The 25,210-nt window shown below is 61.7% G+C and overlaps 3 protein-coding genes and 1 non-coding gene across 5 annotated transcripts in view; 1 reads left to right on the forward strand and 3 right to left on the reverse strand.

The window, feature by feature from the left end:
• Positions 1-9,429, reverse strand: part of Plekhg2 (pleckstrin homology and RhoGEF domain containing G2) — a 12,061-nt gene extending 2,632 nt beyond the window's left edge. The window contains exons 1-18 of one of the 2 annotated variants that reach the window (XM_055594822.1): positions 8,786-9,429; positions 8,041-8,171; positions 7,323-7,582; positions 7,144-7,244; positions 5,945-6,011; positions 5,798-5,844; positions 5,451-5,601; positions 5,124-5,261; positions 4,821-5,021; positions 3,290-3,382; positions 3,120-3,206; positions 2,739-2,772; positions 2,550-2,651; positions 2,411-2,437; positions 2,299-2,337; positions 2,134-2,150; positions 1,134-1,310; positions 120-1,020 (exon numbers count right to left, since the gene is read on the reverse strand). In XM_055594822.1, coding sequence (XP_055450797.1) covers positions 120-1,020; positions 1,134-1,310; positions 2,134-2,150; positions 2,299-2,337; positions 2,411-2,437; positions 2,550-2,651; positions 2,739-2,772; positions 3,120-3,206; positions 3,290-3,382; positions 4,821-5,021; positions 5,124-5,261; positions 5,451-5,601; positions 5,798-5,844; positions 5,945-6,011; positions 7,144-7,244; positions 7,323-7,582; positions 8,041-8,149 — 2,551 coding nt within the window. In that variant the 5' untranslated portion in view covers positions 8,150-8,171; positions 8,786-9,429. Of the gene's footprint in view, positions 1-119; positions 1,021-1,133; positions 1,311-2,133; positions 2,151-2,298; positions 2,338-2,410; positions 2,459-2,549; positions 2,652-2,738; positions 2,773-3,119; positions 3,207-3,289; positions 3,383-4,820; positions 5,022-5,123; positions 5,262-5,450; positions 5,602-5,797; positions 5,845-5,944; positions 6,012-7,143; positions 7,245-7,322; positions 7,583-8,040; positions 8,172-8,785 lie in introns of both variants that reach the window. The other variant, XM_055594821.1, reaches the window with a different exon arrangement.
• A 370-nt stretch (positions 9,430-9,799) lies between these two features.
• Positions 9,800-9,892, forward strand: Trnai-uau (transfer RNA isoleucine (anticodon UAU)). Its single transcript is given in 2 exon segments — positions 9,800-9,837; positions 9,857-9,892. It is a non-coding gene; the product is annotated as a tRNA-Ile (tRNA).
• Positions 9,893-12,236: 2,344 nt separating this feature from the next.
• Zfp36 (ZFP36 ring finger protein) lies at positions 12,237-14,437 on the reverse strand. Its single transcript, XM_055594826.1, has 2 exons — positions 14,365-14,437; positions 12,237-13,940 (listed from the first exon to the last, which is right to left on the reverse strand). Exons 1-2 carry the CDS (start codon positions 14,386-14,388, stop codon positions 13,083-13,085), a joined length of 882 nt encoding a protein of 293 aa, XP_055450801.1. The 5' UTR covers positions 14,389-14,437; the 3' UTR covers positions 12,237-13,082.
• A 6,384-nt stretch (positions 14,438-20,821) lies between these two features.
• Positions 20,822-25,035, reverse strand: Med29 (mediator complex subunit 29). The gene is made up of 4 exons (XM_055594827.1): positions 24,730-25,035; positions 24,027-24,085; positions 23,759-23,843; positions 20,822-21,104 (listed from the first exon to the last, which is right to left on the reverse strand). The coding sequence occupies exons 1-4, from the start codon at positions 24,940-24,942 to the stop codon at positions 20,862-20,864; spliced, it is 600 nt and encodes a 199-aa protein (XP_055450802.1). The 5' UTR covers positions 24,943-25,035; the 3' UTR covers positions 20,822-20,861.
• Positions 25,036-25,210: the final 175 nt, after the last annotated feature.

Consider the following 25,210-nt stretch of genomic DNA (forward strand, 5'->3'; position numbering starts at 1 on the left):
AGCCCCTGCCTAAATCACAGTGAGGGGCTGGGGTGTGGCTCAGGGGTAGAGCCCCTGCCTAGAATGTGGTAGAGACCCCAGGCCCTAGCACCACAGGGGTAAAAAAAAGTTTAAGTCACCTGGTTCCGCCTCCTCCTGGGGTGGGCAGGGGGTAGGCTGGGGTTGGGCCAGAACACGAGGGCGGCGGCGGGGCGCATTGTTGGATGCTCTAGTCTCGGCTCGCTGCATCTGCTGGATTCGCTCACTGTAGAGCCGAGCCAGCTCTCGCACCCGGGAAGCTGTCCGTTCGGAGCGTGGCATTCCTGCCTTCCCGCTGGTGCCGCCTCCACTAAGATCACAGTCCTCCAGGATCAGCAGAGGTTCTGGGAAGCCAGGCCGGGCCAGCTGCCCCTGCTCCAACGCCTGCCAGGCGCTCCGGATTTCTGAACAAGAGCGGTATTCCAGTTCTTCCGGGAATCCTTGGACTGAGGTGCCATCCTGGGCGGGCACAGCTGGGAAGGACCCGCCTTCTGGGTCTTCCTCCTGCCCACCTCCGCTTTCTCCTGGTGGCTCACTTAGTCTTGCTGCATTGCTCCCAGGTAACTGTTCGCTCCTGGTGGCCAGAGGCTGGGCTGGCTCCTGCAGGGGCCCAGGGAGCCAGGAGCCACAGGGGAAGGAGGGGGTGCTGGCCAGGCTGGCAATGTCAGACACAGTGGACATGGGTGAGAGGCGGGTCATCTCAAACACACCGGGGACATCAGAAAGCCTGGGAAGGCAGGGGACCTCGGGAATTTCTGGAAGGCTGGGCACGTCACTGGGAATCTTGGTTAGACTGGGAATGCTGGGAATGTCAGCTGGGCTGGAACCTTCCAGCCCCTCTAGGACATGGAGCGGAGAAGGCTCCCGTTCATCTGTCTCCAGCTCCTCGTCCTCCTCCTCCTCCGAAGACTCCCGGCTGGGCAGGGCTTGGAGTGGGAGGACCTCGCTTTCAGCTGGCACCCTGGAGTCTCTGGGGCGCTTGGGAATGTCGTGGGTGACCGGCTGTAGTGGGTACACAGAGAGAGCCAGGCTATCAGGGCATGGGTGGGCTGGCTACGGTCCCTGCCTGCCAAGGCCAGCACTTGGAGGGTACCGTGATGGCAGCCCCAGCTCACCCCTGCATCCCTGAGGCCTCTCTGGTTCAGCAACTCTAGAATCTCCTCAGTGATGGAAGTCCCTGGTGGGTCCAGTGTGGGAGGCCCCGCATCCTCCAGGTCCTCAGGGACACTGGAAGCAGACACCGGTGGCTGCAGCTCAGGTGGGGGGTGGAGTTCTCCTTCACTGTCAGCGTGCTGAGGAGATGACAGAAAGCAAGAGCCAGGAGTGTTCTGTGCCCCAAACTCCCAGCCCCTCCTCTCGGGGAAATCAAGGCCTGGTCTTAGGTAGCCCAACTGTAATCCTCTTGTCTTCGCACCACAGGCAGCCTGGCTTCACCACCCTTCTTGAAATGTGCTGGGGTGGACCCTAGGGACTCAGGCACACCAGACACTCTACCACTGAGTGTTAGTCACCCCCCCACACACACACACTTGCCCTTTTTTATTTTTTTGAGCTCACTGTGTAGCCTGAGCTGGCCCTGAACTCACATAGATCTGCTTTTGGCTGTGGTGCCCTTTTTAATTTTTTTGGCTTTTCGAGACAGGATTTCTCTAAGTAGCGCCGGCTGTCTTGGAACTCGCTCTATAGATCAGGCTGGCCTCACAAAGATCCCCTGCCCATTTTTATCTTGAGGCTTCAAACTTGTGATCTCGTTTCAGTTTCTACTATCATCTGAATTGCAGGCATCTGCCAGGACACCTGTCTTAACACCTCTGTTTGTCTGTTTGATAGTCTCAGATGGTGTAGGCTCAACTAGAACTCACCCATATTAAGGGTAACTTAGAATTCCTGGTCCTCCTACCTCTATCTTCCTTGTGCTGAGACTTCAGGCTTATGCCACCACATCTAGTTTTATGTGCGCCTAGAGCCCTGTGCATGCTGGGTAAGCACAGAACCAACTCAACTGTGTCCCCAAACCTTTAATCTGTGCTTATTTTGACCCAGGATTGTGGAATTTCTCTTCTCCACTGGAGCTAGCAATTCAGGTACCAGACTTTGACCCAGGGGACCTCTTACCTTGACTTGAGGCTTATCTGGGGATGGAGAAGAGAAAAGAGCAAGACAAAGGAGTAAATTATTTCCTGTAATCAGTCAGCTGCCCCTCTCCTCCCTTCCCATCCACCCCCAGAACATTCCTGGAAAGAGACAAGGATGGACTGACAGACATGGACAGTCACTAACCGTTCTGGGGAAAAATGACGTAAGGTTCCTTTGCTGGCTCTGGGGGAAGGAAACAGGACGTCAGGAGGCCGGCCATTGTGTCCCTCCATCCCCTCAACTGGCGGCTGCTTACCCGACTGCCTTCGGCCTCGGCGGCTGCCTGAAAGTCGTGGAGATGGAGCTGTGGGAGAGACGGCCAGAGTCCAGGGAGCCCTGCCCTTCAGGCTTGGGGGAGGGGCCGGGGACTTGAACCCACATTCTATCTCAGTTACCTGGGTTTCTTCTGCCGGGGGTGAAACTCCGGGCGTCTCGGGGCCGGGGAGAGTCCAGTGGGGAAGTTGGGGGTTCTGGGATAGGTCTGCTTTTTGGAGCACCTGTGGGGAGAGTTGGAGAATAAACTGTCTTTCTTGGAAGCATCTCCTCACCTCACATAGGAACCCTGCCCTGGCCCCTGGACTCACAGTGCAGGCTGTTTTCCAAAAGAACTTGCTTTGCCTGAAAGACAGGGAGACGGAGATGCTGGACGGATGGAGCTGGGAGGGCAGAGGCTGAGCATCAGCCATTCCCAGGAGCGAACGGCTGCTACTGCCAGGCCGATGACAGTCCACGCTCACCACAGCCCCACGGTGTAGGCCCGGTTCCTCAAGGTGAGGAAACCGAAGGCCAGGGACCTCCCTGCCCAAGATCCCAAAGCAAGAGCACATTGGACTGCAGAGCCAGAAAGCCCAACTCTGTAGGTTTAGCCATCAGGTGGCCGCAGGGCACCACCCACATGGCACAGGGGTCAGCCGTGAACAGTGGGTTCCGGCATTCTCAAGGCCGCTGGGTGGGCAGGTCTGCACCTTGGCAGGGATGGAAGCTGGGTGGTTCTCAAAGAAGAGGCGCTGGAGACAGTGGATCCACAACCGTTTCTCTTCCTGGTTCTTGGCCTGGGGTAAGGTAGGTGGAGGTGGGGATCTGGAGCCTGAGCTGTGGCAGGGGTGGGGGTCGGCCCAGTCCACCGTCCGCATACCTGCAGCAGGTGTCTGTGCTTGGGGATGGTCAGATCTGACACCTTAAACCCTAACGGGTCTCGGGGAGTCTCGCTCACACTCAGGTTACAGCACTGGGGAAGGAGCAGAGAGTGGGCGTGCTGAGAACCCTCCCGCACCAGACGCCCTGGAGAAAGCACTGGGGTTCTGACCTCTCAGAAGGAGCCCCCACAGGCTGGTTTGCATTTACCCCCCGCCCCAGGCTGGGCTCTATTCTCTCCCTTACCAGTCTCCTTCCTACAGTCCTGAAGATGCACTTCCTCCTCGTCCTCCCAGCCCTCCATGCTCTGCTGAACTTACTTTTTTTATTATTATTATTATTATTGAGATAATTTCTATGTGTAGCCTTGCCTATTTATTTATCTACTTCTTTGTTTTTCCCCTAGAACACCCCTACTTACCTGTTTATTTGTTTGGCTGGCCAGGCTGGCCTTGAACTCAGAGATCCACCTGCCTCCACCTCCCTGAGTGTCGGGATCACAGGCGTGCGACACCATGCCCGGCCTTACGCCCACATTTTTAAATGATGCCCAGTTCTACCCTCCAGGTATTCTGACTGGACACCTCTGTGGGCAATTCCACGTGTGGTAGGAGAGACTGAACTGTGAGAGCCACCCCCTCCCCCCACACAAGCAAACTGGGGGCCAGGGCCACACAGCTCAATCTCACCTTCACTCTGGAGGGCAAACTCAACACCTTTGTTCTCCTACCATCTAAAAATCCTTTCACCTTTAATCCCAGCACTCGGGAGGCAGAGGCAGTGAGTTCGAGGCCACCACGGCTATGGAATGAGACCCTGCCTCAAAACCTAACAAACTGTATGGGGGTGGGGTTTGCTTCCTGCCTGTGAGTCCCCTGAAGCCAGAGGCTTTGGATCCCTTTGCCTGGAATTCAGATGGTTTTGGGCAGCCTGACAGAAATGCTAGGATCAAATCTGGATCCTTTAGAAAAGCTGTCTCTCCAGCCCTGACATTTTTATTTATTTTACATTTATCCGTGCATGGGGAAGTGTAAAAATCAAAGTTCCAGTGGAGGTCAGAGGTCAACTCTGTGGCATCTTCACTCACTGGGCCACACAGCTGCCTGCTACGTTCACGGTTGCTTTTTGGTTGTGTTTTGTTTTGAGACAGGCTCACTCTGTAGCCCTGGCTAGCCCAGAACACACAGAGCTCAGGCTGCCTCTGCTCAAGTTTGTTTCTGAAATAGGATCTCACAATGTAACCTACACTGGCCTTGTAGGTCTGACCGAGGGCCTAGTGTTCAGGTGTGAGCTACCACACCCCATTCATCAGGTTGCCCAGACTGGTCTTGAACTTTCTCTGTAGCCCAGGCTAGCTTTGAACTTTTAATCTTCCTGTCTCAGTTACTGGACTCATAGGTCAAATGTCACAGGTAACTATGGTCCTTGGAAGCCAGTCTGTCCCCTAAAGCAGTCTTGGGGTGTCTGAGTGAAGACATACTGAAGGTCTGTTAGTTGTTAACTGTCCTACCCAGGCTGCAGCCCATACTCACAAAGATGTGGCCCTTGTAGGTGTATTCAGGGCCCCGACGCTTGGCTACGAGCAGCATCCTGGAGAACAGGAAGAGCAGGCGCTCCCCCCCGCGCAGCCGGGGGCCTCCCCCACCGCCCCCGCGGAAGGTGCCTTCCAGCACCAGCTCTCCAAAGGCACTGAGCTCCGGACCAGTCCAGCCTCCCAGCCGCCGCTGCACCTCCTGCAGGGACCACAGCAGGCACGGACACAGGCCAAGACAGAGGGGTTAGTGACAGGCCCGCGCTGACCCCAGCTCAGCTGGCCCAGCCCACCCCGGGGCCACCTGCAGGCGTGCGGCATGCTCCTGTTTGCGCTTCATGTCGTTGATGTACCAGGCCACGGCAGTCATGGACACAATAGCTTCCTCCACCATCTCGCGCCCTCCAGTGTCCGGGCCCTCTGCCCAGTGCTTGCCTAGTTCCTGCCAGTCATCAGCAGGGCACACACGGTGGGAGAGAGGAAGGAGGGAGAAAGGAAGGTGAGCGTGACAGCAGGCAGAGAAGCGTGTAAGGGGAGGGACAGACCACAGACACTTCAGGAGTCACGCCAGCTGGCTGTCGGACCCCACCACAGCCCTCTCCACAAGCCAGGGCTAAGGGCCAGAGCTGACCTGCAGCAAGAGATGGTACTTCAGGATGCGCTGAACGGGCTTCAGCAAGAAGCTCTGGAGAGGCAGGGAGTGGCGGAGCTGGGCCTGCCGTTCCTGCAGCCACAGGGTGGCAGGCGGGGACAATGACAGCTCTCGGAGCAGGGCCAGGGAGCTGGAGGCACAGCATGATCAGTGGTGGCCGGTGCCCCCGGCAGGCAGGGCTGGGGGAGCTGGCCAGTGGTCAGGTCACAGCAATTAGGGAAGTCAATGACCACCAAGGTCTGGCAGGGGCTGGGAGGTGGGCTCTGGGTGGGTTGGTGGGTTAGAGGGTATAGCCCGGGGCCAATCGGGGACTCCCCCAGCCTCACCTCGGGTAGTTCATGCAGTACAAAGTGTAGATGTCAAAATCCTCGCTCTGTGGGAACACGGGAGTCAGCACTAGCCCCCATGGCCCGTGAAGCCCAGCCCAGCCGTTGCCCAGCCTCGAGCTGTCCTCAACGCTGGCCCACACTCACCCTCTGCACGAAGCACTCGGCGATGCCCCCGGCACTGCTGCAGCCCTCCAAGTCCTCCAGGAGCTCGCTGTGGGGGAGGGGAAGGTAAAGGTCCTGCCCGCCTCCTTGGCCCACCTCGGGACTCCAGAGAGCAAGCGGGAAGGAGCTCAGGCGGCTCGTGAGGAAGCACACCGTGCTCGGCTTTAGGCTCCCAGGCTGACAACCCTGTCACAGCTGGCATGGCAGGACCCGGGAGTGACACCACAGCCCTGGGGAAGAGGGTGTCGGGAGCCCCCAAACAGATGATCTTAAAATCCCGCTGTGAGTCAGGGAGAGGTGGCACCAGCCTGTGAGCTCAGCTACTTGGGAGGATGGAGACAGAGTTCAAGATCAATGTGGGCTGCTTTAGGGAGACTCTGGTTTTCTTTTCTTTTTTTTTTCAAGACAGGGTTTCCCTGTGTAGCCTTGGCTGTCTTAGAACTCGCTCTGCAGACGAGGCTGGTCTCAAACTCAGAAATCTGCCTGCCTCTGCCTCCCCAGAGCGCTGGGATCACAGGTGTGCGCCACCACACCCCGCTGACTGTCTCAAAACGAAACCGGAAAAGGGAGAAAAGCTTAGGGCATAGCTCAACGATACAGAGCTTGCCCAGTACGTCTAAGAGCCAGGGTTCAAGCGCCAGTCTATTAAAAAAAACAAAAAACAAAAACCAAAAGAGCCTGTTAGAAAGCAGGCTTGACGCACACACCTGTACGCTCAGCCCTCAGGAAGATCTCAATTTCCAGGCTAGCTTAAACCACACCCGGGGACCCTACTTCAAAAAAGCCAAGACTAGCTGGGTGTGGTGTGCATTTGTCTAACTCCAGCACTTGGGAGGCGGAGGCAGGGGCGCGTGTTCAGGCACCCAGCAAGCCCCAAGCCACTCTAGCTCCCCGAGAGCCTGTTTACCTCACCAATAAAACACGCCACAAAAGCTGCTCTTGTGGTTCTGAGGGGTCACGTTTGGGCCCCAGTGAGCAGCCAACTGGGATCGTCGTAGGCCCAGGGAGCTCCAGTGGTAAGTCTGGGAAAGTCCTGGCCACCCAGGCCCCTCACTGGCTCTACCCTCCCTGTCTGCCGCGGGTCCTGGCTGCCCCCGCACGCTGGCCCAGTGTTAGCACCTGCTCACGGCACTGGGTTAGAACACAGCCCCACCCTGCCGCCGCAGCAGCCAGTCCCTGACCTGCTGAACTCATAGATGTCCTCAATGTTGGCAAACAGCGTGCCCACCTGCTCCACGTTCAGGCCCAGCGCCCTGCCATCCATCAGAGGACCCAGGTAGTCCTGCGGGGGTGACAGGGGTTACAGATCCCTTGGCCTGGGCGCGTGCGCGCGGCTCCCCACTGTCTTCGGGCTCCTCACCTCCACGATGCTGCGAAGGTCCCGAACATACGCCCGCTCCGTCTCCACGATCTCCCTGGCCACTCGCTCCAGCCTAGAGGGTTTCACTGAACCCTGGACGCCCATGGGCGACAGGTGAAGGCGTATGGGGGGCTCTGGGAGGGGCTCTGGCCCCGAGGCTGAGCAGGCCGGAGCAGGGTCCCCCTCAGAGCCCACAGTGCTCAGGGAGGTGGAGCTTCCAGAACCCCTCAGGGAAGCCATGAGAGGGGCGGCAGGGGCTGCTAAGGAAGGGAACAAGGGGTCAGGGCTCCCCAACTCACTCACACTCAGCTGACAGTTCCCACAGGTCTCGGCAGCACTCGCCTAATCTGTCCAGGCTGATCCTGTACCTGTCTGGATCCTTCCTTCCCTTCCGGGCCTTGGGCCTCCATTGCTTTAATTCACCTCCTCCATCAACCACAACTACCATCAGGAATCTGTCCAACTGACACGGCACATCTACGAGCCCTCACCCCTTCACATCCACCTTTGTCCGGAACCTCAGAGGGGCAGCTGCCGGCCTTTGCACACACTGCTCCCTGTACGCAGAACACTTCTTAGCAGTCTCCTCCGTGGCGACAGGGCTGGGCGGTCTTGGTGATGGTGACACTGCTCAGCTCTGGGCCAGCCACAGAAGGATGCTCAGTGCCCTGAGGGAAGGGACAAATGCCCACAGGCTCCACCTGTCTGGGCTGCTCACCTGTCGGAGTATCACTCACAGCTGCGCAGTCACAGGCTTCACCTTGGTGGCCACACCCCAGCCTAAGGCTGGGTTTGGACAGGCTGAGTCCCCGGGTTCCCTCCGGCATGGCTGAGTGGCACAACTCGGACCTACAAAGAGACCCGCTTCTTGGGAACAGAACTTCACCGGCCTGGCTGCTGCTCCAACTCACGGATAGGGTACTAGAAGTTGATCGAAATCCAAGCAGGGCCCCCAGGGAGATTCAAAGTGACAGAAACAAGGGGCTGAAAAGACAAGCCGAGGATGGAAAGGTTGAGACAAAGAGCGAAGACAGCAAAAGTGCCCGAGTCTGCAAGTCCCATCTGTCTGGGGCCCCCCTCCCCCGGGCTCAGGGATCCTGGGAACTCTCAGGCTCGAGCTGCAACGGAGGGCGAGGGGCAGGGCTGGGAAAAACCGTGGGCGGGAGAGGCCGCGGGGTCCCAGGGGAGGGCGGAGGCTGGGGGACCGGATGCCAGGGTCCTGCAGTCGGCTTCTTACCCCGCCCAGGGCTGCGCGCTGGGGCGCTGGACCCGAGCCCTTCACCCCGCTCCAGCCGGCTCCCTCGGCGCCCCAACCGCAGCCCCCGCCGCCTGAGCGTGCCCCGGTGCGGTCGCAGCCCCGACTCCCGCCGGCGCCTCCGCTCCCCCCCGCCGGCACGCCCCCTCATTGTTCCGCCTGGGCGCCGCCCCCTCCCCCCGGCCCCCGGCCCCTCGCCTGCCCTCACCTCCCGGGGAGCCACCGGCCCTGGGGTCGGAAGTCCCGCGCGTCTGGACGGGAGTGCGCGGTCCCCGGGAAAGCTCACAGCCCGCCCCCAGGGTCGTGAACTTGGGGCTCTCGGACTCCGGCGTCCGGGGCGAGCTGGGATCCGGAGTCCGAAGTCTCGGCGTTCTAAGGGGAAGATGCTGCACGCTCCACTCGAGGCTCCGCCGGGGGCGCGGGGACCCGAATTCCCGGGTCTTCGAGGTAGGGCTGCGCGCTGTGGGGGGACCAGGAGGGGCAGGGAGGAAGTCACCTCCGGGGGGACCGCGAGGACGCGAAAACTCCTGGACGTGACGGACGCTGCGGCCCTGGCTCGTGGCGCGAGGTCCTGTCCCCAGTGGCTCCAGGAGGGGGCCCTGGCCTGAGCGGGACCTCGCGGGCGCGGGGATGCGCGGCCGCGGCAGCTGCGGGTCTTCCAAGCCGGTGTGCGGGTCGGGCCTCCGGCCTCGGAACTCACGTCCGGGCCCCGCGGCTCGCCCAGGAGGGGGCGCCGGGCGCCGGCGGGCCCGGCCCGGTGCGGGAGCCGGGGCGTGCGGGCGCGCGGGCCGCGGGACGGGGCTCCGGGCCGCCGCGGGCAGAGTCGGGTCCCAGATGTGGGGCGGGGGGCGGCCGCCCGAGGCTTCCCCTCCCCCTGGCGGCCGCCGCGGCTCACATCCTGTTCCCGCCCGCCGGGGGGAGGGGCCGCCTTCCGGCACGCCCTCCCGCAAAGGGTTAATCCTCCGCCCCCTACTCTGAAGAGTCGGAGGGGGCGGGTCCGGCCACGGGCCACGCCCACATTCCAGGCGCCCGGAGGACTTCTCCCTTTTACAGCAAGGGCCGGCGAGGCGTGAGAAGCCGGAATAGTTGCACACCCGCGTTCCCATTGGCCAGCCGGAGGGCTTTATATTTGCATATGCAACGGTGGGCGGGGCGGCGCGGCGCGGAAAGCCGCGCGAGTAGAACTGACTGAAGGACTTTGTGGCGCGAGGGTGCGGCCGGAGCTCCAGTGGCGCAATCGGTTAGCGCGCGGTACTTATACGTCAGTGCAAGCGGGGCGATGCCGAGGTTGTGAGTTCGATCCTCACCTGGAGCACTCCTTTTTCCTCCCGCCTCAAGTGGCCGTGCTTTCTTGGTGTGGCTCTCGTCCAGTTTTACAAGTCTTTCACGTTCTAGGACCACACGAAACGGTTTTCGCTTGTTTGAGACCTTGTAACTCTGGCTACCCCGGGACTCCGCCTGAAGTCCAGGCTGGCCTCGAACTCACGGAGGTCCTCCAGCCCCTGCCTCCCGAGGGCCGGGATTACAGGCGTGCGTCACCACTCCCAGAATCTGCAAAACTTTGAAGAACGAACGTCTCCTTGTGAATGTTTGGCGACGGTCGGTTGGAACCGACCCGGTGGTGCAATCCCCACTGCGGTCGCCAGGGGGCGATGCCGCCTCGTCAGAGGGCCTGGGCGTCGAATCTCGGGTGGAAGGAGGGTTAGAACCGGCTCTGCCTCCCACACACACCGAGCCCTCTCCAGGCGCCTCTGTCCCCGAGGCCTGCAGGATTGCCGAAGACGTACTAACCGCGCTTACAACCCGACTCCAGTGTTGCCCAGCCCCAGGCTCCTGCCTTAGTCACCACCTGAACTGGGGCTCCCCAGGGCCCACCGTGTGGTGGAGGGAGAAGCCGGGACCTGCGCTGGTTGGTCAGTGTTCTTAACTGCGGAGCCACCTCTGCAGCCCCGGGGAAGCTCTTTGAACACACCCCTGGGGGAGAGGAGCGAGCCTGGGAAGAGCGGGCCGCCCCAGGCGACACCCTCTCCGGAAGATGGGTGTGTCCGTGCAGCCGGCGAGGAGAGCGGGCGGAGGGCTGCTGGGCTGCGGACTGTGATTGAACCCTGCTGTTGTAACACTCTACCACGCTTCCCTGGCTTTGGGGAGCAAGGTGGGCTTTCGGTGGGGGCCCTCGGTTCCCGCGAGCGCGCGTGGGTGCGTCTCCGGAGTGTGGCTGGCAAACGGGCCGCGGTCATGCTTTTTTAAGTCCTTGTTTTCATTTCCTGCGTGTGAGGGCGCCGCAAGCATGCCTGGTGCCCAGGGAGGCCAGGAGAGGGCCCCAGGGAGGCCAGGAGAGGGCTCCGGGTGCCCTGGAACCGGGGTTGGGAGCGGTCATGCGGGTCCTTTGCAGGAGAAGCAGGTTCTCCTAACCTCTGAGCCATCTCTCCAGGGCCTGGAGGCGTATTCCTGGGCCCGGCACCCACCCTCTTCCTCTCGGCGTCCGGCACTGACCACCCTCGTTCCCCCTACATTCCCGATGCCTCTGGGTCCGTGAGTTTCTGTTTCCTACAAAGCAGGGCCGGGGCCCTTCTCACAAGGAAGGCAGTTGCCTGGAAGAGGTGCGCAGAGGTCGGCGAAGGGAAGGGAAGGACGGGCAGGGCTGGGGGGGGGGGGAGGGCGAGGTTAGGGGCGCAGTTGTGGGGAAAGAGGGGAAAGGAGAGGTTAGCTAGGAGGCAGAGCGAGCCGAGGGGAAACCGGCCGGGCCGCGGCCGTAGGTGGGAGGGGCTGGGGAGGGAGGGGAGCGGGGCGCGGGGCGGAGCGCGGGCCCTGACGCGGCCAGCTTCCGGCGCGGCCGGCCCAGCGGGGCCCTTGCCTTGTATGGTCGGAGGACGGGGCTCGCCCAGCCCTGCGCCCCGCGCGCCCAGCCGGACGGAGCTCCGGAAATGCCCGATCGCGGTCGGCCCGAGGCCGCGGGGAGTCCGCGCGGGGCGCGGGGGCCTCCCACGTCTCCCAAGCCCGCCCCACACCCGGGGGGCGCGCGGGGCGGCCCCCAAGCAGTGCTGAGGTCGAGGCCCGAGGACGGCCAAGAGTGCCAGCCGCTCGGGGGTCAGAGGTCAACCCGGGCCCCCCCTTCTTCCCGGGAAGGCGGGCGAGGGGCTCAGCGGGGCCACCCCGACCCCCACCCCGCGCCTCCAAAGCCGAGCGGGGCGGCTCGCGCGCGCCCTCCAGAGGCGGAGGCAGGGGACTGCCAGAGTTTAAAACCGGGCGGTGTCGGCCCACCCGAGGCCCGTCCCCCGCCTCCTGGGCGGGGTGCAGCGTCCCCGCGGGCCGGCCCAGCTTCGGGCTGACCCCTGCCCGGCGCCGGGCTCGCGTTCCGGCACATTCCGTCCTCGCCGCGCCCGCCCGCCTTGGCCCCGGGGGACGGAAACATCTCGTCTCTCCGCCCGAGCTGGGTCAGGAGCCGGAGAGACAGGACCCGAGGCCCCACGCCCGGAGAACCCGCTCTCCCGGCTCCGCTCGCTCTCACCTCGCCACGCCCCCTCAGGTGAACCACCGCGCTGCCGACGTCACTTCCTGCCAGGTAAGCGCCCCCAGGCCGCGCTCCCGGAGGGCAGGAGGCCGGCTGACAACGCTGCGGTGTGGCCGTGACCCCGAGGAAAAGCCAGAGTCCATCTCCGTTCACGCTCAAGATTTTATTCAAAAATTCAAAAAAACCCCACAAAAATAGACTTGTACAACAATATATTATTACTTATATTATTTCTGGTACAGCATCCGTCTCAACGTTACAAAAAGAACAACGAAGCAGACGACCCAATATATATAAATACTATAAAATCTTATTACAATAAATAAAGTCGTCATAAATAAAGGGCCCAGGGGTTGGGGGAAGGGCTTTGGCAATGGCTTTGGCTATGTTCTTGGAGAGGGAAATTCGAGCACCAGGATTCTCCCTCGGGGGAGGCTTCAACCACCAGACACTGAACCTTGGGGTCTCTTCAAAACGGAGAGGCCAGGCGCCAGGGCGCACGCCTGTGATCCCAGCACTTGGGAGGCAGAGGCAGGTGGATCTCTGAGTTCGAGGCCAGCCTGGTCTACATAGAGAGTGGGTCCAGGACAGCCAGGGCTACACACAGAGACACCCTGTCTCTCTCGGTGGGGACGGGGTCGTGGGAACCAGCTCTTCACAGCACGTAAGGTTCCAGGAGGCCGGGAGGGGCTGGTGTAGCTGTAACCCCAGGACTCGGGGATAAGGTAGGGCCGCACAAGGCCAGCCTGGGGGACCAGGCCCCTCACCGAAACGACTGAAGACGCGGGCCCGGAGGGCCAACGGTCAACCGTCCTGCAGACACTGTCTCAGGCCCCGGAACCGGAGCCACCCGAACACTGAATCGGCAGACTAGGGACCTGCCCCAGCCCAGCACCACGGGAGCGGGTTAATGCATCTTGGAATGTCCGAAGGAGGCCGCTTACTGGCCCAGGAGCCCCCCGGGCCCCCTCCCGGGCCGGGTAGGCGGCGCTTGTCACTCAGAGACAGAGATGCGGTTGAAGATGGGAAGGCGCCTCGGGAGCGCGGGCGGCTGGGGGGGCCCGAACACCCCGGCCTCGAACACGGGCGAGTCCGAGCCGCCGAGGCTGCTGCCGCTGCTGGCGTAGTCGTCGGCGTCGGAGCCCAGCGAGTGCGCGGACGGGCTGCGGGCCAGGCCGCCCAGGGGCCCCCAGAGGCCGGCGGGCGTGGACCTCCGGCAGGAGGGGCAGCAGGCCGCGGGGGGCTCCCTCCGCGCCACGGGCGTCCCGGGGGCGGCGGAGAAGGCCGAGGGCGACAGCGGCAGGTCGGCGGGCGGCGGCGGCGGCGAGCCGGGGGGCGAGAAGGAGCCGGCGGACAGGCAGGGCCCGGGCAGGCCGGGCGGCGGCGAGGCCCCGCGGCCCGAGAAGCTCACGCTCTGGCGCAGCACGTGCGGCGGGCGCGGGGCGGCCGCGTCCTCGCTGGGGTTGTGGATGAAGTGGCAGCGCGCGCCGTAGGGGCAGCGGCCCTGGAGGTAGAACTTGTGGCACAGCTCCGTCTTGTACTTGGGGTGGCGGTTGGCCTGGCGCAGCTCGGCGGGGCCGTGCGCGAACTGGCACTTGCTCCCGTAGCGGCAGCGCCCGCTCTCCGAGAAGGTGCGGCACAGCTCGGTCTTGTAGCGCGACGAGGCGCCGGGGGCGGCGGGCGGCGAGGCGGGCGCGGGCTCCGGGCGCGGCGCCAGCGGCTTGAAGCCGGGCGGCGGCGGCGGCACCCAGGCGCAGCTGCGGCCCTCCACCAGGCTGCTGGAGCGGCCGGGCGGGCGGCAGGGCCCCGCGGGCCAGGGGCCGGGGGCCTCGGGGCTCAGCGACAGGAGGCTCTGCGGGGAACAGGGTTCGGTCAGGCCCCCGGAGAGGCCGGGGGGGGGGGGCGCCCCGCCCCTGGGGCAGCGCACCCCGCGAGCTCGCCGTTCCGGTTTGTGGGTTCGCGCCCGGGCGCCCCACCCGGCTCCCACAGGCTCCCCGGCTGGAGGGAGCTGGGCGTTCCCACGCGACGGGGACGGAGCCGGGGAGCCGGGGCCCCCAAATCAAAGCACGGCACTGTCCCCCTCCCCGGGGCCTCTCGACCCCTTCCCTCCCCCCCACCCACAACCGCCCGTCGGGCGCCCCGGTGTCACAGCCCGGGGAGCCTCGAAGGCGCCCCGTCCAGCCCACGGCAGCTCGGGCGCCGGGGCGCGCCGGGGGCAGCGCGGGGCGCGGGGCCGGGGCGCGGCGCGGCGGGGGTGCCGTGCGGGCAGGGCTCACCTCGTAGATGGCGGAGAGGTCCATGGTGGCGCGGACGGCCGTGCGGGGCAGAGCGACGGGCGGGTCGCGGCAGCCGGGCTGTGGCTCGGGGCGAGAGCGCGCGCCCTTTATGAGGAGGCCGGGGGCGTGGCCTCGGGAGCTTCCCGGACGCGCCCCCGCGGCCGAGCCCGGCCTCTCCGACCCGGCCCCTTCCGCCCCGCTGCTGGTTAGCTCGCGGGCACCCCCGGCCCCTCTGGGAGGAGGGCTGGGGGTGTGACCCACCGTGGGGAGGGTGGCGGCGCGGCGAGTCGTTCTCCAGGGCTGAAGATGCCCGGAGAACTGGGGCAGGAGCGGGGCAGGGCTCCCGGGACAACTGACAAGGGCAGAGACTGGGAGGGCGTGTGCGTGTGAGACAGACGGGGGCGGGGAGAGACGAGCCGGGAGAGACAGAGATGGCCAGGAGCCGAGAGAAAAACAGAGTGAGAGACGTACACGCTCAGGCCCGCTGCTTTAGGACTGTGATTGGGGCACCAGGCGAGGCTGAGGCAGGAGGCTGGCAAACCCAAGGCCAGTGAGTTCCAGGGCAGCCTGCGTAGCCTAGAGAGACCTCTGTCTAAAAAAGTAGGAAGGCGACAGGTGCGGGGCAAGCCTTTATGACTCCCAGCCCCTGCGAGGCAGCAGATGGAGCTGTGTGAGTTCAAGGCCAGCCTGGTCTACAGAGTTCCAGCACAACCAGGAATACACGCGGAGAAATCCTGTCTTGAAAAACGCAGAGAAAAACTGTCCTAAAAAAAAAAAAAAAAAAAAAAAAAAAAAAAAAAAGGCCAGTGACATATGGCATATGGCTGTGATCCTGGCATTCAGAGGTGGAGGCAAAGCCAGTCTCAGCCATTGATCAAGGTCCAGGTCCTATTTCTGAAAAGAGAGGAACCACGGAGGTGGGAGGGAGTGAACAGACTCGGTGCTGGAGTGATTACTTGGCACTCTTTAGATCCGTCCCTACTATAGAAAGAAAGAAAGAAAAGAAAGATGACCTACGCAGAACGGGCAGACAGTAGGAGAGGGGGTTGGCAAACAAACTTAGAAAAGGATGGAGGTTACAGAAAGATAAAGAGGGAAGGTGAAATAAAAACTAAAATCTCTGGGCCCAGAACCCGTCAGACACAGTCAGCTGGCCCAGGAAGGAATACTCAGAGCCTTCTCCCTCGCTGTAGCTCCGGAGTGGTCTTTCCAACCCCCAGACCAGCGGGCTGGGCAGGGCCCCTTTACCCAAGCTGCGCTTTAAATTGTTAAGAGGTTTCGCTTCCGAATCTCAAGACTGAAATAGCCTGAGTCTTTTATTAGGATGAAAGCTCGCGTCTGAAAGGCCACCTGAACGCCGAGTGGGCCTCTGGGAACGCAAGAGCAGATCTGGAAGGTTTCTGCGTTCCAGCCGGGTGTCCAGGCTGGCCTGGAACTCGCGATTCTCCAGTCCTCACCACCCAGGAGGAGTTAGGACTGGAGGCACGGCCGCCACGCCCGAGGGAGAAGTGTTCCTTGAAGGGTGTCCCCCGTGGAAGAGTGTGCGTGGGGGGCTCTGGTGGGCAGGGGTGTAACTCGGATGCTGGGAAGCTCGCGCACGGCGCGGCGCGCGCTGGTATCAGGCGGGGAGATGCTGCGGGGCTGCTCCCCGGCCCGACGAGGGATGGTGTGCAGGGGGAAGCCCTGCCGCGGCGCCTTCTGGGGCCAGGGCCCTCCTGGGCCGGTCCCGTGAGCTGGGCAGGCCGTAGGCTGCTGTGGCACGGTTGCGGCCTCCCGCTCGCCCGTGACTCACTCGTCTAGGGCGGGGCGGGGGGGGCTTCCTGGAAGCCGTGACGAGGACGCTTGGGTTCCTCTCCTGTAACCAGGGCTGCCGTCTGTTGTAAACAGTCTCGGGGACAACGGGAAAGGACGGGGAGGAGGCGCCCCCAAACCTTCCTCCCCCCGCCGTGCGCAGCCGCCCTGGGGCGACCGCGGGGGGCGCGGAGGAGGGGCTCCGGTTTCGATTCCCCGGAGACCCGGACCTCGGCCCGCCTGACTCAGCCCGGCCCCCTCCTCGATCTGCTGAGTCACCGGGCTGGGGCCCGGTCGCCCGGGGAGGGCTGGGGGCGCAGCAGGGGCAAGTGAGCGCGGAGGCCCCTCCGGCCCTCGACGCCGAGCCGCAGGACTCGGGAAGACGCCACCGTGTACCGCCCGGGGTCCGGGGCTCAGCCCGCCCCGCCCCCGCCCGGGGCCTCGGCCCTCAGCCCCGCCCCCTCGGCCTGCCCGGGGGTCCCGGGGCGCCGGGCTCCCTTCCCTCGGGCCCTGTCCCCGCACCCCGGGCTCCCGGCCGGCCCCCCCGCCCGGGCGCCCCGGTCCCAGAAGGAAGTTCACGCCGACCCCTCCCTGTCCCCACGCAGCCAGCGGGGAAAATCCGCGGCGCGGCCGGCGGCCGGGAATCCCCTCTGGAATGACGGCGGGGAAGGGGACGGCCGAGGGCCCGCCGGGCACGCGGCCACGTCCGCGCGCGACGGGGGGCTGGGGGGAGGCGAAAGGGGCGGAAACCAGGGAGGCTAAAAATACAGCGAGCACTTCCGGCCCGGGCGGCGGGGGGAGGTGAGCCCAGAGCTGAGTTTCCAGAAAAACAAGCGGGGACGGGAAACACGGGGGTGTGAGAGCCGGGGGCCGCGCCGGGGCCCGCGTCCACGCGGCACGTGTGTGCTCGTCGTGATTGCCTGGGAGTGTGGGCTTGGCGGGGTGTTGCAGGGCCACAGCCGTTGCCAACTGTAGTGTGCCCGGGGGCGCCGGGAGGCGAGCGCGGTGTGTGTGTGTGTGTGTGTGAGAGAGAGAGATGGGGAGTCCGAAAGCTCCCGGTAAGCAGCTGGGGACACAGGTGTGGGGCCGCGCCCGTGAGTGCCCAGGGCTCCCGTGGAGCAGGGGCCTGGGATGGAGCCTCCTGCCCTGTGTGCTGCAGGTGGCCCCTGGAGAGCTGCCAACTGTAACCGCCACCGCCGCCGCCGCCGCCGACTTTGAAGGGGCTTCATGAGAACTGTGACCTCCACCCCACCCGCCTGGGTGTAACTGGGCCACCGTGGGATCTGGGGGCACCGAGGGTGCCAGTCCTGGCAGGTGTGCACATGGGACCTGGAAGTGTGTGGGCTCTCTGCGGCTGAACTGTTTGTTGTGCTCTGTGTGTATCTGTGGGTCTTGGCAGTGTGGAAGGCCTGAGTGGACCAGTCACAAGGCGGTGAAACCAGTGAGCTTTGGTGCTTGACGTAGCGGCAGGCGCGTGACGGCAGGCCGCTTGAGTGCTCCCTCCCGTGCCTGCCTCTGTGGGCAGCGCGGCCGTGCACACTCCTCCCGCACCTAACATGCGACTGAGCCAGTCCTCTGTCCCGTGAGCCCGGGCGCTCTGCGGCAGGGCTGAGTCAGCGGCGATGGGCAAAGTCTTGATGGGGTGAGAGATAGCGGCTTAAGTGGCGGTTGCAGGCTGGGTAGTCACATGGTTAGATGGCTGCTTAGGTGTTTGTGGTACTCGCACACGGAGCAGGGTCCAAGTGTGTGGGAGGATGGCCAGTGTGCTCTCTCTGCTGGGGGTGGAGCCTGGGCCCATGTCCGCCCAGGGTTTCTTTTCTGGACAGGACAGCCTGTGTAGCTATGTGAAGCAGGTTGGCCTTGAACTTGCAGCAAGCCTACTGTTGTGTCTCAGGTGCTGAGATTACAAGCAGGAGCCACTCTGGCTGGCTCTGTGGCCTTCTCTTCCTCAAACACAGCCCTTCCTGGTGCGAGGTTCTGCACAGCCTCCCTCTGTGCCTGTAAGGCTGGGAAAAGGTGAGGCCTTAGCAAGGCCCTTCATGACCCACCCAGGCTTCCTCCCCTGTGCTCCGGAACCTTGCCCAAGCCTCTTCACTCTTGCTGCCAGAGGGAGGCAGAGGCGTGTGCTCTGCAGATCCCTCACTTTTGCTGGGGGGGGTCCATGAGACCCTAATTCCTTCTCTGTCATCTGCCTGAGGCTCTCAACTGCTAGTACTCTGAGAGTAGGCCACCAGAGGACTCGTGTGAGTCAGCCCTCTCCTGCTGACATGGGTGTCCCAGGGACTGCGCGTGGCTCACCTGGCTTGGCAGAGTGTGGCTACCCACTGTGCCCCTTCAGTGCCCAGGCAGCCATCTCTTTCTCTCTGGAGACAGGCTCTCACTCTGTAGCCATGTCTGGCCTCAAAACTTGTATTCTGGTTTATGTACCAGGCTGCATTTTGTTCAACTCTAGGGATTTTCAGCTCTCATTGAACAGGGCCCTACAAAAGGCTGCCATGTGTTTTGTTTTGAGACAGGGCTTCTCTGTGTAGCACGGGCTGTCCTGGACTCGCTTTGTAGACCAGGCTGGCCTGGAACTCACAGCAATCTGTCTGTCTGCCCGAGTGCTGGGCTTAAAGGTGTGCGCCACCACGCCCAGCTGCTGGCATATGTTTAATGACTGCAACTTGGTGCCTGTCTTGTATGGTGGTGGAAACTGCCTGTCACCCTCTGCTCTGCCGTCACCCACACTGTGGTTTTAAGCAGTTAGGCCCTGTATCCTGGGGGCCACACCTACCTGCATGTGGTGTTGACATCAGCCCGTGGGGCCAGCTGTGCCTGTCCTCTTGCACCACAGACTGCCATATCCCAGCCAATACATAGTGTGAGTCCCTGGCTGGAAACTGGTCTGTTCTGCCTTGGACAGGGTGAGGATGTTTTCAGCTGTATGCAAGATCACTAATCCCCGAACTGTTTCCAGAAACAAACAAGGGTCAAGAAGATGTGTGGTGGTGCCCAGTGACAGGAACCATTTGGTGTATCTCTCTGGGATGTAGCTCCAGTCATCAACCTTAGGACGAGTTTAGGTGTTGAAGGGTCACCTCTTCCTTTTGGCTGGGATGAAGTCTTACGATGTATCCCAGGGTGGCTTTGAACTTGCAGTTTTCTTGCCTCCACCTGAAGACATCAAAGTATTTCCTAGGTGCCCACAGTGGCATACCCCACAGCCCTAGGAATTGGGAGCCTGAAGCAGGAGGATCCCCAAGTTCAGGATTAGCTTGGGCTACAGGAGAGACCCTAATTAAAAAATGAAAGCGGGGCGTGGCTGTGCCCTCTGTAATGGTGACGTTTGTGTGGAGAAGTGAAGGCGAAGGCTAGAGGTCTGGAAGCTCCCAGGGGTGGCCTGGGGTGGTGTGCAGGAGGAAGAGGGTGACAGAACCTGTGCCAGAGCAAGAGGGCCGTGCCCCGCCCAGAGGCGGCCCCTACCTCCACACACGGTGCCCTTACTGCACACAGGCACGCACACAGGCAGCAGTACTTGGGAAGCTGAAGCAAGTGTCCTGGGTTAGAGGGTAGCCGGAACTATGCTGTGGTGCTAGGCTGGCCTATGGAGTCAGAGTGCTCTCAACTCCAAATAAAAACGAGGCTCATGATGGATGACTTGAGGTGAGGCCTTCTACCCCAGTAGGTGAACTGGAGGGCATGATTTTATTAGACAGATGGCTGGAACTCGGGCTTCCCTGCAGAGAAAACTAGGCATCCCCATTGAAGGTAGGTGTGTGTGTGTGTGTGTGTGTGTGTGTGTGCGCGCGCTGCGAGGTGTGCATACTCTCAGGTTTGCTCAGTGTGGGACTTGGGCTCCTGTGAATCAGAGGCCACTGGTTGGTGACCTGGGAGCCAGGTCCCGGGTGGGGCAGCTCTCAACCAGTCTGTCACCTAGCCTTTCACACACAGCTGGCCATGGGTTGGGAGCTCCATGTAGCACTTGTCCAGGCCTGCAGGCTGAGCCCCCAAAAGTCCTTGGGAAAGTGGGGTGTTTGTGGGGCCCTCCTTCCCTTCAGACCCCTCCCCAGGGCCTGCTTCCCGGAGGAGCTGGGTTCTTCCCCAGAACCCATGATTCACTCCTGCTAGGGCCTTTTCACTTCTGCTTTGGGGCTAAAAATACAGACACCAAGGAGTCTTGGCGAGCAGGCCTCCCCACACATTGCACAATGCCCCCGGCAGAGCGCTCTGCTGACGCAGGGTCGAATGGGGGCCCACGGTGCTCCTAGGTTGTGTGTGCTGAGGTCAGGACCTGCGTTTCTGCACTTCCCTTTTCTGGGCCAGGAAGTCCATTCCTGTAGCCGCAGGTGACCCAGACATTTTGATTTCCCTAAAATACATGCGATCTCCAGCTCAAGACTAGCTCAGCTACATAGTGAGACACCATTTCAAAAAGAAAGTGAGAGGCAGAATTGGAAGGAGATGGATTGAAAAAAAGGATCCCACATACAGGAGCAGACTGAGGAAGGCCTACAGACCCAGGTGGGAGGTAGAGGCCCTAGAACAGAGGTCCAGTGTACTTAGGGCAGGGGCAGAGTGGGTTGTGGCAGCAGACGGGAGGGCCCGACTCGCACCAGGTCTCTGCTGCCCCCTGCTGGTTTCCGCCTTACTGTGTGGCAAGTGAAACAGAAATGGGAAGCACCTGTTTTGCCTTAAGCCATACTTCATTCTGTCCCACCCCCCCCTCAGAGGCTGCCCCCAGGGCCAGCTGAGGGTGCGGTGGTCTTGCCAGTGACCTTGTTGGCACAGTCCAGCAGGGCAGTGTGAATGTCTTTGGCACAGGTAATCTGGGCTTTGATAACAGCCAGGTACTGTGGGTAGGGCAGGCTGTCCGGCTGCACTGCGTCTGGCTTGGTGGCCGTGGGTACCAGTGTTGGAGAGTGCTTCGCGCTGTCACAGCTCTGTGAAAGGCACTCGTGGGCCAGGCGCTGTGGAAGGCAGGAAAGAGAACAGCAGCATCACTTCCAGGCGCCCGCAAAACCACATCCACCCCCGACCTGGGGTTAACCTGATTGGCTCTGGGTCTCCAAGGTTAGAGTCTGGCCTGGCCAGCCTCTTGCTGGGTCAGCCAGGATACGTAGCTGCAGCCCTCTGGGACTCGGCTATGAAGTGCTTTCGCTGTTGTTTAGGTCACAGACTTGCTTTGCAGGCAGACAAGGCTGTCCTCTAACTTTTTACCCTACTGCGTCATCCTCCTGAGAGCTGGGCTTACGGGTGTACACAACTGAGCTGGTCAGACAGGTAAAGGTGCTGTTCCCAAGCCTGAGGACCTGAGTTCTGTTTACCCGTGACTCACACAACCAAAGGAAGGAATCAGCCACTCGCTGTGTGTACTCTGGCCCCTGCATGTGCTCAGCTGACATGCCCCGCCCACAACAACATGCAGTAGCTTTACACCACAGCCAGTTCCTTAAATGGATAACCTCCTCCTGTCTGGTGAGAGCGGGTGCAGACGTGTGAAGCAGGATACGGCGCTACCCCAACTGCTGAGCAGCAGCTGTTGCTGCTCCTGTCCCGACACCCGGCCTTGGTCTCCACTCCCGTGACAGCGCCTGGTTCCTCCCAAGGCTGCCACTCTCCCCAGGGGGCAGGTCCCTCCCGGCACCTCAGCCCCCAGACTTCCACCGCCTCCCCAGACTGCTGCTTCTCTGGCTCCTTGTCTCAGAGCTGACTCCCTTGGTAGGAGTCCTCCTCCTAATCCAGCCAAAATAACTCCATTTTGCAACACAACTCCAGTTAGCTGTTCTGTGCAGTGAAACAGTCCTTCCCACGGCTAGACAGGACTTGCTGAGGCCAGCAAAAACCCTGATAAGAGGCAGGCGTGGGGGACCTGCCAGTACTCCCAGCAACTGAGGTGGATCAGCAGGTTCACAGTTCAGCCAGCTTACTTTAAAAAACAAACAAAACAGGAAAACTGAGGCCAGTGCAGGAAAACTCAAACTTCAGTGGTGCGGCTGGTTGTCCCCACCGTCAGTGGCTCAAGAGCTCACATCACCACGCTGGACTCTGAACCCAGCAGCCTCTGTTCCTGTGCCCTCATTTGGAGGGTGAACAGCTGCTGCTGCTGTAGCTCCAGAGAAATCATTTGACACCCTTCCTAATTCCAAACACAGTCCCAGCACTCACCCTCCTCCCTACTTCCTCATCCTTCCCCAACAGTCTGTCAGTTCTCACAGTGCTGCCACTGACTGTCCCCTCGCGCCCCCCCCCCCCCCCCGTCAGAAAGGAACTGGACCCAGGCCTTTCCTCCCTCCACGCCCCAGCACTCTCCAGTGCACTGGGGTCACCTCCAGTCTAGGGAGACCCACCCTACCCCTCAGCAGTCCACTGCCGCTCCTGGAGGGAGCGGTGTGAGTGTGGCACTGGAGGGTGAAGCCACGGCTTTCCTTGCCCTAGATAAACTCTCTCAGCTAGATCCCCAGGCCTCTTTCTTCTCTTTTCTCCAAACAGGCTTTGCTCCTAGCCCAGGCTAGCCTGGACCTTACGGTAGTCTTCCTGCACCAGCCTCTCAAGTTAGTATCAGCTGGGAAGCACCATGCCTAGCTCTTTTTACCTGAAAAGGAAGCTTACCTAGTCGTCCAGACAGGTCTTGAACTTTGACCCTCCTGCTTCTGCCTCTTAAGCAGCTGGGAAAATACCAGCAGGCTTGGTCGCTTAAGGGAATTTTTGTGTGTGTGCTCACATGTGGGTGAGGCCGCATGGCCAAAGGTCAACCTCATATGTTGTTCCTCAAGACCTGGGTGCCCCTCCCCCCTTTTTGGAGACAGATCTTTTACTGGGACCTGGAGCTAGCCAGTTAGACTGGGCTGGCCAGCTGCTAAGCCTCAAAGTCCCAATTATCTCCATCTCTCAGCACTGGGATGACAGGTTCTGCTTTCATGCCCAGCTTTTATGTGGAACTTAGGGACTCATGGCCAACACCTTCCAACTACACTACCTCCTCAGGGTTGCTCCCATCCCCCACCCTCCTGGCCTGTGCTCCATCATGGAGCTTCCCTGCCTGCGCACTCAAGTCTCCTGTGTTTCGCCCTGCTCCCAATCAGCCAAAGTTCCAGCCTCAAGCTCATGGCGGTCCCTGGTGACATAGGACAGGTCCCCAGGGCCTCCCCTCAGGGCCTGTGGTTGCTGCCCTTCCAGGCAGACTGTCTGGTGAATTCTTTGCTCCACCAGTGGCCTTCTGGGAGTCACTCTCTCCCTACTTCCTCATCCTACAGAGCTTGACCACTCTGGTCCAGACCTCTATCATATAGCCTTGACCACTCTGAGCTGTCCCTCTTTGGTCTGTGTTACTCCACTGAACTAGCAGCTCTGTTGGCAAGAGGCAGGAAGACAGAGCCCCCAGCACCAGCTCAAGCGCCTATCCGGCACAGAGGAGGTAACCAAGGAGTGACCAGCTGACTGGCTGGCCACGGTGGGTGCATTACTCAGAATTTGGAGGAAGGGTCACTGTAAGGCCTGCTGAGTCCCGGTGTCAGGAGAGCCTTGACTACTGAGTGATGCTACCTCACAGCACCTTTCTAAAAATGTTCCTGCGGGGAACTAAGCAGGGCCTGGTCACAGAGTATTTCACAGAGTGTCTCACCAAGCAGAGCTCCAACTGATCACAGAGCGCGTAGAACTCCTCCAGACATTTGTCGAAGCGCTGTATGGGTCCGTCGCTGCTCTTTCTGCAGCCAGGAAAAAAGAGTGTTTCAGGAAAAGTTTCCAGTCTCTGGCACAGTAAGCGACCACCAAGAAATTAAACCCAGGCCCAGGAGATCCAGGGAGGGCTTAAAGAGGAAGAGGCAGGGCAAAGGGGGAGGCATTTCCAAGGTTGAGGTGGGGCTCTGGGGCAGAGGGGAGTCACTCACTGTCCGTTGTCGATGTTAGTGTTCTGGATCAGGTTCTGGGCTGCTACCTTCATCAAAGTCTAGATAAAAAGACAGTGAGAGAAAAGTAAGACACGGGAGAAGACGCACAAGGAGGACCCACGCTCATGACAACCACAGTCCTTTCCAGCTGGCAGCTCAGTCCTGATGATACAGGCGAAAGCTCACGGCCGCCCCGACAGCAATCTCTCCTGGTATCTTCCCAGAGGCCTGCTGTCATTTGGACATCTCGACAGTCATTTCCTGAGCATGCCCTTTACCAAGTCATCCTGGGCAGAAATGACGCCCCGGCTGTCTCCCGCACGGAACTTAACGACCAGAAGGGTTTCTCTTTCCTCTCTCTCGCCCCCCCGCCCCCTCTCCCTTTTCTTTTGCTTTTTCAAGACAGGGTTTCTCTGCGTAGCCCTGGCCGTCCTCGAACTCAAGAGATCCGCCTGCCTCTGCCTGCCTGAGTGCTAGGATTACAGGCGTGTGACCCCCACGCCTGGGTCCCCCTGCCGTTTTATTCAAGACGGGGTCTCTCTGTGTAGCCCTGGCAGGCCTGGAACTCGCTCTGTAGACCAGGCTGGCCTCGCACTCAGAGATCCTTCTGCCTGTTAAGAGCGTGCCACGACTACGGCCGGCCAGCGCTTCGCTTTGGGCAGACACACGCGCCCCTCCGCTCCCCGCGGCGCGCGGCCGTCACCTGGAGACTCTCCTTCAGCTGCGGGATGAGCATCTTGTAGCGCTGCACGGGGTCGAAGTCCTGCTGCTGCTGCTGCAGCAGCCCGCTCTGGGCAGGGCCCACCAGCTGCGTCGGTTGCGGCTGCTGCTGGGGACCCGGGCCACCGGCCGAACTCGGACCTGACACACCGGCAGCAGAAGAAACGGCCGAAGCCTGCGGCTGGGGCGCAGCCATTTTGGTCCGCTGGAACGCCGGAAGTGCGTCACAAGCGCGACTGCCCGGTGCCTCCTCCTCTTCGGTTGGCTCTGCCTTGCAGACGGCTTAGCCAATGGGAGGAGAGGCTGTGCGTGGGCCTCGGCCGCCTCAAATCCGCGGCCAAGCCTGGGATATCGTTTGACCAATCAGAGGAGGCGGTCTCCCGTGTCCCCGCCCCCTCGCCCACAGCCCGCCAATCGCTGCGAGGGACTGAGTCCGCTGTATTTCCCCGAAGGCCTTGCGGCTC

The sequence above is a fragment of the Psammomys obesus genome, unplaced genomic scaffold, assembly GCF_907164565.1.
Source record: "Psammomys obesus unplaced genomic scaffold, mPsaObe1.curated_primary_1811, whole genome shotgun sequence".
Lineage (NCBI taxonomy): Eukaryota > Metazoa > Chordata > Mammalia > Rodentia > Muridae > Psammomys > Psammomys obesus.

Coding starts and splice junctions, on each gene's coding strand:
- Med29 (XM_055594827.1), bottom strand. CDS start 24,942: ATGGCTGCGCCCCAGCCGCAGGCTTCGGCCGTTTCTTCTGCTGCCGGT. Junction 24,086..24,729: donor AGCTGAAGGAGAGTCTCCAG/GTGACGGCCGCG, acceptor CTTTTTATCTAG/ACTTTGATGAAGGTAGCAGC. Junction 21,105..23,758: donor ATCAGTTGGAGCTCTGCTTG/GTGAGACACTCT, acceptor TGCCTTCCACAG/CGCCTGGCCCACGAGTGCCT.
- Zfp36 (XM_055594826.1), bottom strand. CDS start 14,388: ATGGACCTCTCCGCCATCTACGAG. Junction 13,941..14,364: donor ACCTCTCCGCCATCTACGAG/GTGAGCCCTGCC, acceptor TGTTCCCCGCAG/AGCCTCCTGTCGCTGAGCCC.